The sequence below is a fragment of the Oryctolagus cuniculus genome, chromosome 19 (assembly GCF_964237555.1).
Source record: "Oryctolagus cuniculus chromosome 19, mOryCun1.1, whole genome shotgun sequence".
Lineage (NCBI taxonomy): Eukaryota > Metazoa > Chordata > Mammalia > Lagomorpha > Leporidae > Oryctolagus > Oryctolagus cuniculus.
Window position 1 is genome coordinate 22,532,287 of NC_091450.1, and position 14,770 is coordinate 22,547,056.

The 14,770-nt window shown below is 44.0% G+C and overlaps 1 protein-coding gene across 8 annotated transcripts in view; it reads left to right on the forward strand.

The window, feature by feature from the left end:
* PARN (poly(A)-specific ribonuclease) overlaps positions 1–14,770 on the forward strand; it is a 173,313-nt gene that overhangs the window by 17,824 nt on the left and 140,719 nt on the right. For 7 of the 8 annotated variants that reach the window (XM_002711762.5, XM_017342468.3, XM_051847832.2 and 4 more), the window contains 6 exons: positions 1,212–1,277; positions 2,322–2,360; positions 3,434–3,476; positions 4,431–4,511; positions 8,141–8,197; positions 10,245–10,322. In XM_002711762.5, coding sequence (XP_002711808.2) covers positions 1,212–1,277; positions 2,322–2,360; positions 3,434–3,476; positions 4,431–4,511; positions 8,141–8,197; positions 10,245–10,322 — 364 coding nt within the window. The remainder of the gene's footprint in view (positions 1–1,211; positions 1,278–2,321; positions 2,361–3,433; positions 3,477–4,430; positions 4,512–8,140; positions 8,198–10,244; positions 10,323–14,770) is intronic. The other variant, XM_070064792.1, reaches the window with a different exon arrangement.

Below are 14,770 nucleotides of genomic sequence, written 5' to 3' on the forward strand. Positions count from 1 at the left end.
AAGTTCCTAAACTGAAACCAAAAATGCATTGGGTAACATGCACTGGGGCCAGGCCGACACTTACGTCTCAAACCTGTGTTACATACACACGCAGTGTACTCACAGGTGTATGTGAGTGGCAGAAGTTAGTTGTGCCGTATCTGTATTTGTGCAACAAGAGCCAGTTTTTTTTTGTTTTTTTTTTTTTTTTTTTTTTTTTGGGCAGGCAGAGTTAGACAGAGAGAGACAGAGAGAAAGGTCTTCTTTTTTTCCGTTGGTTCACCCCCGAAATGGCCATTACGGCCAGTGCGCTGCAGCTGGCGTGCTGCACCGATCCGAAGCAAGGAGCCAGGTGCTTCCTCCTGGTCTCCCATGCAGGTGCAGGGCCCAAGCACTTGGGCCATGCTCCACTGCCTTCCCGGGCCACAGCAGAGAGCTGGACTGGAAGAGGAGCAACCGGGACAGACTCTGGCGCCCCAACCGGGACTAGAACCCCGGGGTGCCGGCGCCGCAGGCGGAGGATTAGCCAAGTGAGCCACGGCACCAGCCCAAGAGCCAGTTTTATACAGTTTTACATGTTGCATACTGGAATTTCCTACATGTCAATAGGCACAAGAGCTCAGTACCTGGACAAACTTGCCTCGACCAAGGGAGCTGACAGCCACTGTCCACTTTCCCCAAAGCACAGGAGGGGGTCAGGCCCATCCAGATTGCAGCCTCTGTGTGCTTTTTCTCTTGCAGTGAGGTTTCTGACAAGGAAGTGTGTCACTAAGGAGTATCTGGAGTTGCTTAGTGTGTTTTATAAAAGATTTTAATGGTTATTTTAATTAATACATATTTTTGGGTACTGATAATTCAGTACATGTATTCAATATGTGATGATCAAGTCAGGATAGTTAGCATTTCTACTTCAGTCTTGCTAAGTTTAGTTATTGCTGTAACTGCTCAAATAGAAAAGCCAAAAATTACTTGATAAGCTGCCACTAATTCATCAATGTCAAGAATAATCTGCTTCCCTCAGAAGAATGTGTTCAAAATAAGTCATTTTTAAGTCTTTGAGCTTCAAGGTTATAGCGTGATTTGTTGGAATTACTTTGTTCCGCATACACAGAAGTGAGTGTATGTGTAAAACACCTACTCTCATACTCAGACTGCTTCTGAATGTGGTTGCTCTGTTGATGACTTCATTTCATCAGGGTACTAATGGTCATGGTCTGACTCTGATTCCTCAGAGAGAAGATAGAAGATTTATTACAAAGTGAAGAGAACAAGAACTTAGATTTAGAGCCATGTACTGGGTAAGTTGTCCTGAACATTTTTGCATGTTCTTTTTCTGGAAAGGGAGATGATTTCTGACAGTTGATATACTTGCTCCTTTAAAAACACTTTTATAAATAGCCTTTTTATTATCGGTACGCTCCCAGGATTTAAGCACTAACTTGAGCATTAACACAGCAGGGGTGATTATATATTGAGACGCTGAATGAATGTTTTGTTCTGTACCTGGTGGGAAGAAAACTGTTGTGCAACTTCGACTTTAAGTTCTGCACAGGAGGGGGCCTCGTTTCTTTGGCCTTGAGGAGTGTTTGATGCATGAAGGCTTCAGAAGAGAAGAATTCACTGTCTGTCTGCTTCCATCCGTTTACTTTCTCTCTGCAGTAAAACATCAGCATTTCACAGTTAGTAACTTGAACATCGTTTTTTTCCTTTTACTTCCTGTCGAGCTTCACAAGTGTTTTCATGCATTGTCTACTTTAAAGATACTGTGTAGCTGCAGGAAGTAATCTTTTAATGAGATAAGAGCTTCTCCTCTTCTGTTAAAGCAGTATCATATCAAAATTTTGATAAGGGCAGGTGACAGGAATCCTCCCACCTTGGACTTCCTGCCTGTCTTTGTTCACACAGTACCTGTCATTTCTTTCTTCCTTTCCTGTCCTTTCCTTTCGAGGTAGAGTTACAGACAGTGAGAGGGAGAGACAGAGAGAGTCTTCTATCTGCTGGTTCACTCCCCAAATGGCTGCAGTGGCCAGAGCTGGGCCAGTCTGAAGCCAGGAGCCAGGAGCTTCCTCTGGGTCTCCCACGCGGGTGCAGGAACCCAAGCACTTTGGCCATCTTCCACTGCTTTCCCAGGGCATAGCAGAGAGCTGGATTGGAAGTGAAGCAGCCGGGTTTTGAACCGGCATCCGTATGGGGTGCTGGCACTGCAGGTGGAGGATTAACCTGTGCCACAGCTCTGGCCCCAGTACCTGTCATTTCTAATGAAGTCTTATCCCAACGAGTGTGTGATCAGTCAGTTAGGGTTTACTTCTAATGATGCAAAATCAATACTTTTTCTTTTGTAGGTTCCAAAGAAAATTAATTTATCAGACCTTGAGCAGAAAGTAAGTTGATGCTGTATATGAGAGCTCTTGTTCCCTTTTGAAATTCTGTAGTTCTTAGTAATTTAACCGAACCAAATTCCCTTTTCTTAAATTTTTTAAAAAATGTTTTTCTTTGAAAGGCAGAAGGAGACACATAGATATTTCATCTGCTGGTTTATATCCCAAATTTCCCTACGTAATAGCTGTGGTTGGGTCAGTCTGAAGCCTTGAGCCGGAAACTCAACCTGAATTTCCCATAATGTTGGCAGGGACCCAAGTACTTGAGACATATCAGCTGCTACCTCTCAGGATGCAGCCTGGCGTGCAGAACTAGAGCAGAGTGCATCATCTCAAACCTTCCCTTGATAGGCTCCTGGCAATCTAAAAAGACCTTCAAAATTTCCATTAGGAAATAGGCATTATTATATTTGGAAGCAAGATAAGATTGTGTGATAATGAGTTGACTATATTATGAGATGCAAGACATTTTAAAGAATGTCTTTTTTTTTTTCTTTTTTAAGATTTATTTATTTGAAAATCAGAGTTACACAGAGAGAGGAGGAGAGGCAGAGAGAGAGAGGTCTTCCATCCGCTGGTTCTCTCCCCAGTTGGCTGCAATGGCCGGAGCTGTGCTTATCTGAAGCCAAGGGCAAGGGGCCAGGAACTTCCTTGGGGTCTCTCATGCCGGTACAAGGGCCCAAGGATTTGGGCCATCCTCTACTTCTTTCCCAGGCCATAGCAGAGAGCTAGATCAGAAGTGGAACAGATGGGTCTTGAACCAGCGCCCATATATGATGCCGGCACTGCAGGCAGTGGTTTAACCTGCTACACCACAGTGCTGGCCCTGCCAAAGTCTAAAAAAAGTTCAGTTGAAATCAGATACATCCCTTTGTGTTCAAGAGCAGGGACAAGGAAACATTTAACAGAGGAAATATTAGGAAATAGGCTTATTATAAAGTCTTCATGGTAGTGATCATTATTTCATATGTAATGAAACATTCCATTTAGTTTATTGCTATATAATTTTAAAAATACTTGGGTTTTTGCTGTCCTTGACTCATCTACTGATAGCATGTTTTCCTTCTCTTCTGTAGATATCCCAAAGGCATTCATGTTGAGACTTTAGAAACTGAAAAGGTAACCCCACGAATTATTTGAGGATGATATTAAACATATGGTAACACATCGATGTGTTAGAAGTCAGAAGTGACACCTTGGCTGTGTCACCTGTGAGCTGGGTGACCTCGGGCAAATCATTTAACCTTTCTCCGCGTATCCATTGAGGCTGAGCATGACAGTTGGGATCCATTCCTGTCTCATAGCTTGTTTTATAGTGACCTTGGAGGAAAATAGAATGAACATGTGTTGTAAACCTGGACATATACAAACATTGCTTCAGGTCCTTAACTTTGACAGGAAGTTGATAGTATACGAAAAATGGCGTGTGTCCTGTGGGCAGGTAAAAGTAGATTTTAGAATCTGGTTCAGAAGCATGAGGCTCGCTCTTGTCATGTATTGCCAACCTGAACTGACAGAACTGTGGTGGGCAGTGGATGTGGTTCTGTGGGTTCCTTTTGCAACATTTTGGAATTTGATTGTTGCTCTTAAGTCAGATATCAAGTTAGTATTAAATAAATCAAGAATTTTGATAGAAGGTGAATTTCAAACTTTGGCATAGAAGGTTTCATTGTATGTTTGTTTAATGGACACAAAATACAGTATATGAAAAAGAAAGCACTAGATAGCTAGAACATTACCCAAAAAATTCAAGACTTCTTTCTTACGTTTATAAAATCTAATCTAAATATTTAACTTTAAAACCTAAGTATTTAGAAATTAATGTTCCAAGGCAACGTAACTTTCAGTGCTTATCCTAGAAAAGGCTTTATTCTTGCTGAAGTCTGTTATGTAGAAGCAAAATTTTGGTTTGTGATGCATTAGCTCAACTTTTGGTAGCATTTTGAAATACTTTGTGTGTTAGGCTCGTGAGTATGCAGTGATAGAAATTTTAAGTTCTAATGGTAGCAGGATGCGGAATCTTTTGGGTCAAGTTGCTTACAGGCAATTATATATCTGCTTTTTCTCTTTTAGAAGGAGCGATACATAGTTATCAGCAAAGTAGATGAAGAAGAACGCAAAAGACGAGAGCAGCAGAGACTCGCTAAAGAACAGGTAACGGTGCTGTTACTTTCCTTTGGGTGAGAAATGGCAGCACAGCACAGACACCGATTTGCTCCTTGCTGTGTATTTCTAGATCACATATTGGATTCAGTTTAATGAATATTTTTCTGCCATAAGTGTATTGAATTGTCAGAAAAACCTAGGCTAGCTGTAGCCAACAAAGTGAGTCTAGCATCCTGGTTGACTGCCCTCCACTGAGATGAAACAGTTTTAAGCATATTGTGAATCAGGTTGTACGACTGCCAGCTTCACTGCCCATTGGCTGATGTTTCCATATCCAACGTTAGTTTTCCTGAAGCAGAGTTCAGATGCTGCAGGTTTGGATGTCATGGTCACGTAGGCATTGCTGTAACATCACCCAATTTGCCGTGTTGAGGAATGGTTTCAGTGACCAGTTCAGCTATGAAGTAACCCAGCTAAGAGACAGCAGTGACCTGGTGTGGCATGGTTAGGAGCACAGTAAAAGGACTGTGGAGGTATGGAAGGTAGACTCAGCGGAACTTATGATTGGATGTGAGTGGTGGAAGAGGAAGGGGTGGAGAAAGAGGATGCTCAAGCCAGATACTTGAACACCTCAATGGTGCACCCAGATCGGGGTGAACTGACTGATACTGGTGGGGAATTTAGCTGGTGGAGGCAGCCAGGAGTGAGCTTGGGTGTGGATGAATGTCAAGCTTTAGATAACTCAGGGCCGCTCCTGGCTGACTCACCCAGTAAAGATACAGTGAGCTACTTTCAGATTTCAGACAGCTTATCACCAACACAGAGAAAGGAAGGTGAGTGAAAGGTGGCAGCTGTCTGTGGTCTTTGTCTCATGCCCAAAAGGACAACAGGGGCCAGGTGGTTGCCGTGTGGTTTGTGAGCCACCCTGCTACTGAGGAGCCACCACTGGACTGCAGCTCAGTGCTTTTATTTATTTTATAGAGACAGATGGAGAGAATCAGCTGTCATTTTGTGGTTCCCTCTCCAAATGCCCACAAGGGTTGGGGCTGGGGCTGGCTAAGGCCAGAGCCAGGAGGCAGGAACTCACTCCACATCTTCCATGTGAGTGGCCGAAACCCACTTACTTGAGCCCATCATCCTTGCTTCCCGGAGTCTGCATTAGTAGGAAGCAGGAATTAGGAGCTGGAGCCAGACACTGAACCAAGTGCTCCACTGTGGGATGCCACTGCAGCTCAGTGCTTTTATGTCCTGTAGCTCTGTTCTGAGGGGGAAAAGCCCCACTCCCTGTCTCATGCCATTCCCCAGAGAGAAAGAGGAGTGGGTGGGAGATGGCCTGCTATCAGCCCCTTAAAACCTCTCTCTTCTGTTTACCTGTGTGGCCTATTTGGATACATGGAAAATTGCCAGGACACCCAGGCAGAAATGTTCCCTTACAGTGGAGAAAGATGTCCCATTCTGTCTTTGGCCCTGTGAGGTTTTAGGTCCAGTGTAGTCTTGAGCAGGAGAAAGGGGAGGGCTAGACATAATTGTTACTGGCAGAGAGACCAGGCCCAGATCAGAGCACCTACAGGTGCATTAGGAATGAGAAGAGGCCTGGGGGGAGTGGGGGAGGGTAGTCCTGAGAACCAGCAGCATTTAAATATAATGGGCAGAAGCAGAAACAATGTCCCAAGAGATGACTGTGACATAGCCAGGGGGAGACAGGGTGGTATATGAGTGTTGGTTACTCCCCTTGGATTTATTAGTAGTTTTTTTCTTTTTAAAATATATAGTACTTTAAAATACTTTTATATTGATTCTGCAAAGTACACAGTAACATAAAATTTACCATCTTTTTAAGTGTAAGGTTCAGTGACATCACATTCACATAATTGTACAACCATCTGTTCATCTTGCAAAGCTGAAGTTGTATGCAGCACTCATGAGCAACTCCCTGCCCCTCCCTCCCCAGCCCCCACGCAGCCCCTGGCGGGAGCATTCTGTTCTCTGCAGGAATTTGACCTCTCCACCTGCTCGTGGGAGTAGAATCATACAGCATTTCTCCTTTAGTGACTGACTGGCTTTATAGCAGGTGTCAGAGTTTCTTTTCTGTCGCTCCCCCTCTTCGTGGAGGAACGACACAGGACCCTGCGCTGTTCTTTCTGTCTGCTCGGCCCTCCCCGGGTTTGCTGCTGGTTCTTCCCGGGTTGGCTACTATCCCTTCCACCTCCGTGGAAGGGCAGTTCCCCCTGGCCGCATTCCCCACTTCCGCAGGGGAGCGGCACACCGCCGGCCGGCTTTCTTCGGGGGCTGCGCGGGTTCCCTTAGATGTTCCCCATAGATGTTCCTGGCGCATGCCGTCTCTCTCCTCCTTTATAGTCCTCCTCCGCCAATCCCAACTCGGCTGCCCACACGCCGAGTACGCTGCTCTCCAATCAGGAGCAAGTCCTACAGTTAATTGGTTGAACTGGAGGCAGCTGTGCGGAAGCTGTTTACTTCTCTCCCAGCGCCATATTGTGGGAGAGCAGATGCATAGAATAAGTCTTAATTCCAGTAACAGTATAGTCCGAATTGCTCCCCACACTTTTCTTTCCATGACTGAGAGATACTGCATGTGACGGATGGACCTCATTTTGTTTATCCATTCATCTGCTGCTGGACTCTTGAGTTGCTTTTGTGTTGGGAATAGTGCTGCTATGAACGTGGATGTGCAAATAGCTATTTCCAGTCCTACTCTCAGCTCTTTCGGGAGGGCACCTAAAGTGGAATTTCTGAGTGACATGTGGTTCTTTTGAGGAAGCCCTTGAATTGTTTTCCACAGTGACTGCATCATCTGGCAATCCCACCAGTGGTGTACAGGGTTGCAGTTTCCCTACATCCTTGCAAACACTTGTTATCCTTGAGTAGTGATAAGGAAGTGAGCAGCTTCTGTGTGGGTGAAGCCAGAGGGCAGAGGGCGAGGAGCACCTGGGACTTAATCTAGAACCAATGAGTGCGAGGAACCTTCCAGCAAGTTCACTGCAACACAGCAAGAAGGGATGTAGTTGGATGGGGCTTAGAGTTAAGGATGACTTTTCAAGGTAAGAGACATTGAGACTATTTAAATGCCATTAGTAACAAAGCAGAGAAGAAAGTGAGTAGGGATGGATCCCAGAGAGCTGTGCTCTGAATATCTTATAAAAAATGGCCGGCACTGCGGCTCACTAGGCTAATCCTCCGCCTTGCGGCGCCAGCACACCGGGTTCTGGTGCCGGTCGGGGCGCCGGATTCTGTCCCGGTTGCCCCTCTTCCAGGCCAGCTCTCTGCTGTGGCCCGGGAGTGCAGTGGAGGATGACCCAAGTGCTTGGGCTCTGCACCCCATGGGAGAACAGGATAAGCACTGGATCCTGGCTTCGGATCAGCGCGGTGCGCCGGCTGCAGCGCGCTGGCCGCGGTGGCCACTGGAGGGTGAACCAACGGCAAAAGGAAGGCCTTTCTCTCTGTCTCTCTCTCTCACTGTCCACTCTGCCTGTCAAAAAAAAAAAAAAAAAAGGGTTGTTATATTGTTAGAACAAAGATCTGTAAATGTTCAATACAGATGTAGTATTTTGGGGGGATATTTTCAATCCCTCATTGATCCCACAAATGCAGGACCCATTTAAATGGAAGGTCAATTGTACTTGAGTAGTTTTATTTTGATTTTTGTTTTGTTTGATTAGGAAGAACTGAATGATGCTGTGGGTTTTTCTAGAGTCATTCATGCTATTGCAAATTCGGTAAGTGAACCAGACTTTTTCTTTTAGCTGGATTATGAATATAGTATTTCAGATGAAGTGCCTCATTATCATTACAGATGAATCATTTTGTCACATTTAGAATGTTGACCTGATATGAGGAAGGAGTTAGAATTTCATAAGGATAGATTTATATAATGCATTTGGTGAGACATCAAAATCGCTATATTCTATCTGAACCATTTTCAGGAAAGACTTTCTTATAAAATACATTGGAGGATCATATTATAATGTCCTTATACTTGTCTGGCTACATGAAACTAATGTTTATTTTCTATGCCAATAACAAATAGAATAAGAAAAAAAAATAAGTAAAATAAGGGAGAAAAAATCAGATGTTTGACTGAAGGTGTTTTGTTCCCAAAGTAGAAGAATCCAGCAGATATAAACAAATGAAAAGCAATACATTTTCATTGAAATGTACTCAAGAACATGCTTTGTGAATTTTTATATAAATTATGTAGACTCTCAAAATCTGTTTAATATGCTTAAAAATTAGGTGGTTTTTTTTTTTTTTTAATATTTAGAAACTTACTTGAAAGGCAGAGAAACAGAGACAGACAAGACAAGAGAGAGATCGTCTGTCTGCAGGTTCACTCTCCAAATGTTGGCAAAAGCTAGGGCTGGTCCAAGCTGAAGCCAGAAGTCCAGAACTTAATTTGGATCTCCTTTGTGGGTGGCAGGGACTCAGGTACTTGAGCCATGATTTGCTGCCTCCCAGTGTATACCTTAGCAAGAAGCTGGGTTGGAAGCAGAGCCAGGACTCAAACCTGTGATGGGATGTGGGCGTCCTTACGCCAAGCTGATGTTTATTTTTACCTTTTTGAATTATTACAGTGCATGCATATTTTTAAATTTACTAAATTATATATTTTAAAATAATTTTAATTAATTTTAAAAATGAATAAATATAAAATAAGTAAAGTGAAAATTAATTTAAAAAATTTATAAATCAGTAAATTAAAAAATAATGATGCATTGTAACAATGCTAAAAGGTAAAAATAACTCATCTTGGTAGGCATTTGGTACAAGGACTAAGCTGCTACTTGGTATGCCCATACCCAGCTGCTGGTTCACACCTCAAATGCCCACAGTAACTGGGGCTGAGCTAAGCCAAATCTTGGATCCAGGAACTCAATCCCAGGAATGAGGAACCCAGTTACTTGAGATATCACCATTGCCTTCCAGGGCCCACATTCGCAGAAAGCTGTAGTCAAGACCCAGAGCGAGGCACTGAACCCAGGCAAGCCGATATGCAGCATGGACATCTTAACTGTTGTCTTAATCACTAGGCTCAACAGCTGCCCCTGAATATAGCTTTCAGAATACGTAGGCTGGGACACACACTGGTCTAGACGAGTGGTTACACCGCTTGTCGAGACTCCAGCATCCCATAGTGGAGGGCCTGGATTCTAGACCCTATTCTGCTTCTGATTCCAGGTTTCTGCTAATGGGCACCTTGGAGGCAGCAGGTGGTGGGTCAAACAGTTGGGTCCCTGCCACCCTTGTGGGAGGCCTGGGCTGCTGTGGGCATTTGCGGAGTGAGCCAACAGATGGGAGGAACTCTTTCTGTCTGTGTGTGTCTCTGTCTTAAATAAAGCTGAAAATTTTTTTAAATGTAGTTTGTTTTAAAGAATAGAGTTCTAAAATGTATATTTAGAGTTTTGTTTACAAAGTATTTGACTGTTCAGGGAACTCAGCATGTTTTAGATTTTTACCTTTGAAAAGCTTTTCAGTCAGAATTGTACTGCTGGTTCTTGAGGGTGACAAGGTTAATAAAAATCAGAAATAAAGAGAAATGAAGCCAGAACTATTTGGTACTTTGACCTTTTATTCTGGATTTAATACTCTAGTACATTGAAAAGAAACAAAGCCAGACCAGATTTATTGATTTGTATATTCTGTGTGTATTCTAATGTAGAAATATATATTTAGTACAAAATTCACTTGGAATTTGAACCATTTTGTTCTCACACCTCAGTATAATTTTGTACCTTCAAATCTTTTTCTGACTTTGACCTTCTTCAGGGAAAGCTTGTTATTGGGCACAACATGCTCTTGGATGTGATGCACACGGTCCATCAGTTCTACTGCCCTCTGCCTGCGGTAAGTGGCTGGCCAGCCTGGGTTCAAAATCCACAGTGCTCTATTACAGAGAACGTGTTTTCTACTTGGGTGCCACCTTCTTGGATGCAGATGTTTCCATGAGAAATTTTTTTAAAGCTTTTTTTAAAAGACTTATGTATTTTGGCCGGCGCCGCGGCTCACTAGGCTAATTCTCCACCTAGCGGCGCCGGCACACCGGGTTCTAGTCCCGGTTGGGGCGCCGGATTCTGTCCCGGTTGCCCCTCTTCCAGGCCAGCTCTCTGCTGTGGCCCGGGAGTGCAGTGGAGGATGGCCCAGGTGCTTGGGCCCTGCACCCCATGGGAGACCAGGAAAAGCACCTGGCTCCTGGCTCCTGCCATCGGATCAGCGCGGTGTGCCGGCCGCAGTGCGCTGGCCGCGGCGGCCATTGGAGGGTGAACCAACGGCAAAGGAAGACCTTTCTCTCTGTCTCTCTCTCTCACTGTCCACTCTGCCTGTCAAAAAAAAAAAGATTTATGTATTTTATTTGAAGTCAAGAGTTACACAGAGAAGGAGAGGCAGAGAGAGAGAGAGAGAGGTCTTTCGTCCGCCGGTTCACTTCTCAGAAGACCCCAAAGGCCAGAGCTGTGCCGATCTGAAGCCAGGAGCTAGGAGCTTCCTCCAGGTCTCCCATGTGGGGTGCAGGGGCCCAAGGAGTTGGGCCATCTTCTACTGCTTTCTCAGGCTACAGCAGAGAGCTGGATAGGAAGTGGAGCAGCTGGGACTCGAACCAGCGCCCATATGGGGTGCCAGCACTGCAGGCAGTGAGTTTACCTGCTACACCACAGCGCCAGCCCCCAGAGAAAATTTTGACAAGCTGTATAAATGAGCCATTTTAAGGAGTTTTCACTCATTTGCCTTTGCCAGAGCAAGGGTAAACATTGTTTCATTGTCTACCTGTCAGTGGTTTGTTCATCTAGTACTGGGCAGGGGTTCCTAGGCCACAGGTGTAGGCCGCTAGTTTGGCACTGCGACAGTTAGATGTGACAATGCCATGGAAGGTGTGTGGTGCCAACTGGGCTGTGTCAGGTCCTACAGGATTCTTTAACCCGCTTGCTTCCCTTAGGTTCTCTGTTGACCTGGGTGCTGTCCTTCCCTGTTCAGCCAGTTTGTCTCAGTGCACCGAAGCACGAGCTTCTTGGTCTCCTCTCTGGCGCTTCCTCTCCTGCTGACTGTCCCCCACCCCTCCATCACTCTGTCCTCCACTCCTTTGTTTTCTCTCCATATTTTCTGTTGGTAATGATCTTACCTGCTTTCATAAGTTCAGCTAGACACCACCATCTGTACCCCCACCTGTGGCCTCTCCTGATTGGATACACATTTCATGACTCCAGACTTCTCCACATGGACAGCTTTCAGACTTGGTGTGCTTGAGAATTTTCATGTCTCAAGCCAGGTATTTACCATATACTATTTTTCATTTCTTCTTCTGTCTCCAACCAGTTCTTTCTCCTGATTCCATTCCTGTCATGATCCGGTCAGTTAAAAAGCCTAGCACTTTTATCTCCATGCTATCTCTCGTATGTGGGTTTTTCTAGTGTCTATTCCAGGTAGCCTTATTTCTTACCAGAATTTAGTACACTGAAGGCAGGATTCCCTGTGCCCCCTCAACAGTCAGTCCCTCCTTTCACCCAGAAGTGGGTATGTTTTTTTCTATGATGGCCACATTGTGAAATACTTTGTTTTCCAGGTTGTAAAGTCTCTATCACATGTCTCAACTCTGTCTCTGTCATTAGAATACATCAAGAAAAGGGCATGGATATGTTTCAGCAAAATGGGATCTGCGGGCCATAGTTTGGCAATCCCTGCTTTAAGCTGCCATCGGATTAGATTAATCTTCTGTTATTTCTGAACTGGAAGGCATCTCCTCAGAGCTCAGTGTCATTTGTGTGTCTGCAAACCTTCAGCTCCTTCACATTTCTCAGGTCATGTTGGTAGATCAGCATCTGACTGCTCTCCTTTGGAAGAGTTTGAGCCAGCCCAGCTTTGAGTGTGCTGCTCCCCTTGTGTACACCTGAATGTTTCATCACTTCCATGACAACCCTGTCCTCTGTGTGACTCAGAGCCTTAGTTGTGATTCTCAGACCTGAGTGTGGATTTGCGTTTTCTGCATTTCAAGAGCTAACATTTCTTTCAGGTCAACCACTTCCTATTGGCCAGAAAGACCAAAGTAGCAGCTCGTCTCCTAATTTTTTGGCCGTTAAAGCAATGATTTTATCAATAAGGAAAGAGGAATGTCTATTTAATACCAAGTAACTTGGCACATAGGAGGCCTTAAATATCAGTTTAACTAAGAAATATCTTCTGACTGCTCCAGTTCTACCATGTGCTGATGTCTGACTCTGTTCACGTCACTGGCCCTGCTCAGAATTCTGAAATTCCTTGTTTTTCCATCCAGTTGCTTCTTTTTGGCTCAGCATAGTTGGCTTTCCTGCTTGCGTAGTATAACCACTTGTTACTCCATCTTCCCAGCCTACGCTGCCTTATTTGTACCCAGGTCTGTGGTTCTGGCTATAATTTCCTTCAACTTGAATTTTCTCTGGTTTTTTCAGTGTTGCTGTACTGCTATACAGTGTTGCTTTTCCCTGTCTTCCCAAGGTCTGCCATGCCTTTCCTTATGAAGGACTTCGCCTTGCCTTCTGCCTTGCCCAAGGGGTGGTATGATCTTTTCTCTCTGAACTCCCACAGGATTTGGTGCCTCGAAGGCACATGAAATTTTGTCTTTTATTATCCTGCCACCTTTCCTTCTAGGTGACTGGCCCCTAAGGCAAGGAGTGTAGCCTTATTTACTTATTTATTTGTTTATTTATTTATTTTTGCACGATGTCCACATAGTACTTTGTATATGGCCACTTAATAAATATTTGAAGCTAGTCTTGAATCAGATTCCTGTAGAAAGAACATGAGATTCATTGCAAAATAGAAAGTAGGTTAGGGTAAATTTCTCTTTTAAGATTTATTTACTTACTTGAAAGAGTCAGTAGAGAGATAAGGAGAGACAGAGAGATGTCTTCCATTCACTGGTTCACTTTCCAAAGGGCTGCAACAGCCAGGGCTGAGCCAGGTCAAAGCCAGGAAGCAGGAGCTGCTTCTGGGTCTCCCACATGGGTGTAGGGGCCCAAGCACTTGGCCCTTTCCCATTGTTTTCCCACGGGCATTAGCCAAGAGCTGGGTCTGAAGGTAGCAGCCGGGACTTGAACCGGTCTGCCAGTGCTGCAGGCAGTGGCTTAACTGGCTGACCCACATTGCCAGCCTTAGGATAAGTGGTTTTACCCCTTGCTTTATTAATAAGGCTATCAGAGTAAGTTGCTTAACTTTTTTATATTCTGGCATGATCAGAGGAAATAAATGGTTTTCTTCTGTCTACCTTTGGAAGAAATGATGAGAGTAAACGAGAAAACCTGTTTATAGTGGTAGAACTTTGACATCCACAGGCATTAGAGTTTACATTTTAAAGTACTCCATGGCATCTGTGTTTTGGAGCTGCCTTTCAGGGGAGTCTCTTCTCGGGAGTCTCCCAGGTTCTTGAGCGTGACCTTTTCCAAAGTGCTGGTCTGGAACTGTACTATATGTTGGCCCTGGAGGTAGCCGAAGTCTACTTTTTTCACGCTTACAAAGCTTTTTAGTGGTTCTGAGAGATTACAAACAGTCATTATTGCATTTTTGTTCGACTGAGCATTGAAACCACTTGTCATGCATTGTCCATTAATTTAATGATAGCCATTGAAAAACTGGAGGAGAGTTCAAGCTCACTAAATGCAGTCTGTGTTTGCAAGCTTGGAAAGCTAATTGGAAATGGCAGTGTCCTGTGAAGCATGAACAACGTTGAAGAGAAGTGTGGTTTACAAAGGGTCAGGAGTGGGACTGTTCAGTCTAGCATGGCAATTATGTATGTAAATGAGCTAATGCATTATTAGAGTGCTCGCAGTTCTAGACTTCCCGGTCAAAATAAACGTGGGAAATGAATTGTCTAATTTAGACACTTACTGTTAGTGCCACTTTAGCAATTTTCTGAATAAAGCAGCAATCAGGTGTGTATTAGAAGATCTGTGTTTTAATAGCTATTTTATCTGACATTTCAAAGATGATTGCAATAGAGGTTTACTCTAGTTTACAGAATATCCAGTTCCTGTGTAAGCCATTTAATTTAAATGACCCTTGTAATCTCACTAATTATGATAAATTTGTTTCATAGAGCATAACCTGTTGGCTATTAGTGCAGCTTTTCTGGCCTCTCAAATATGTAGTCTTCTACATATAATGAAACCTCTGCCCTCCTACTTCAGTCATAAAATCCTTAAATTGGTCTTTTGTGCTTTTGCAAAGATTAGTTACCAGGTAATATGGTTCCCAATAAGTGAGTGAGGAAAGTAGGATGAATTTTTAAAAATAATTAATTATTAACCAGAAATGGGTTTTTGCAGTTTAGC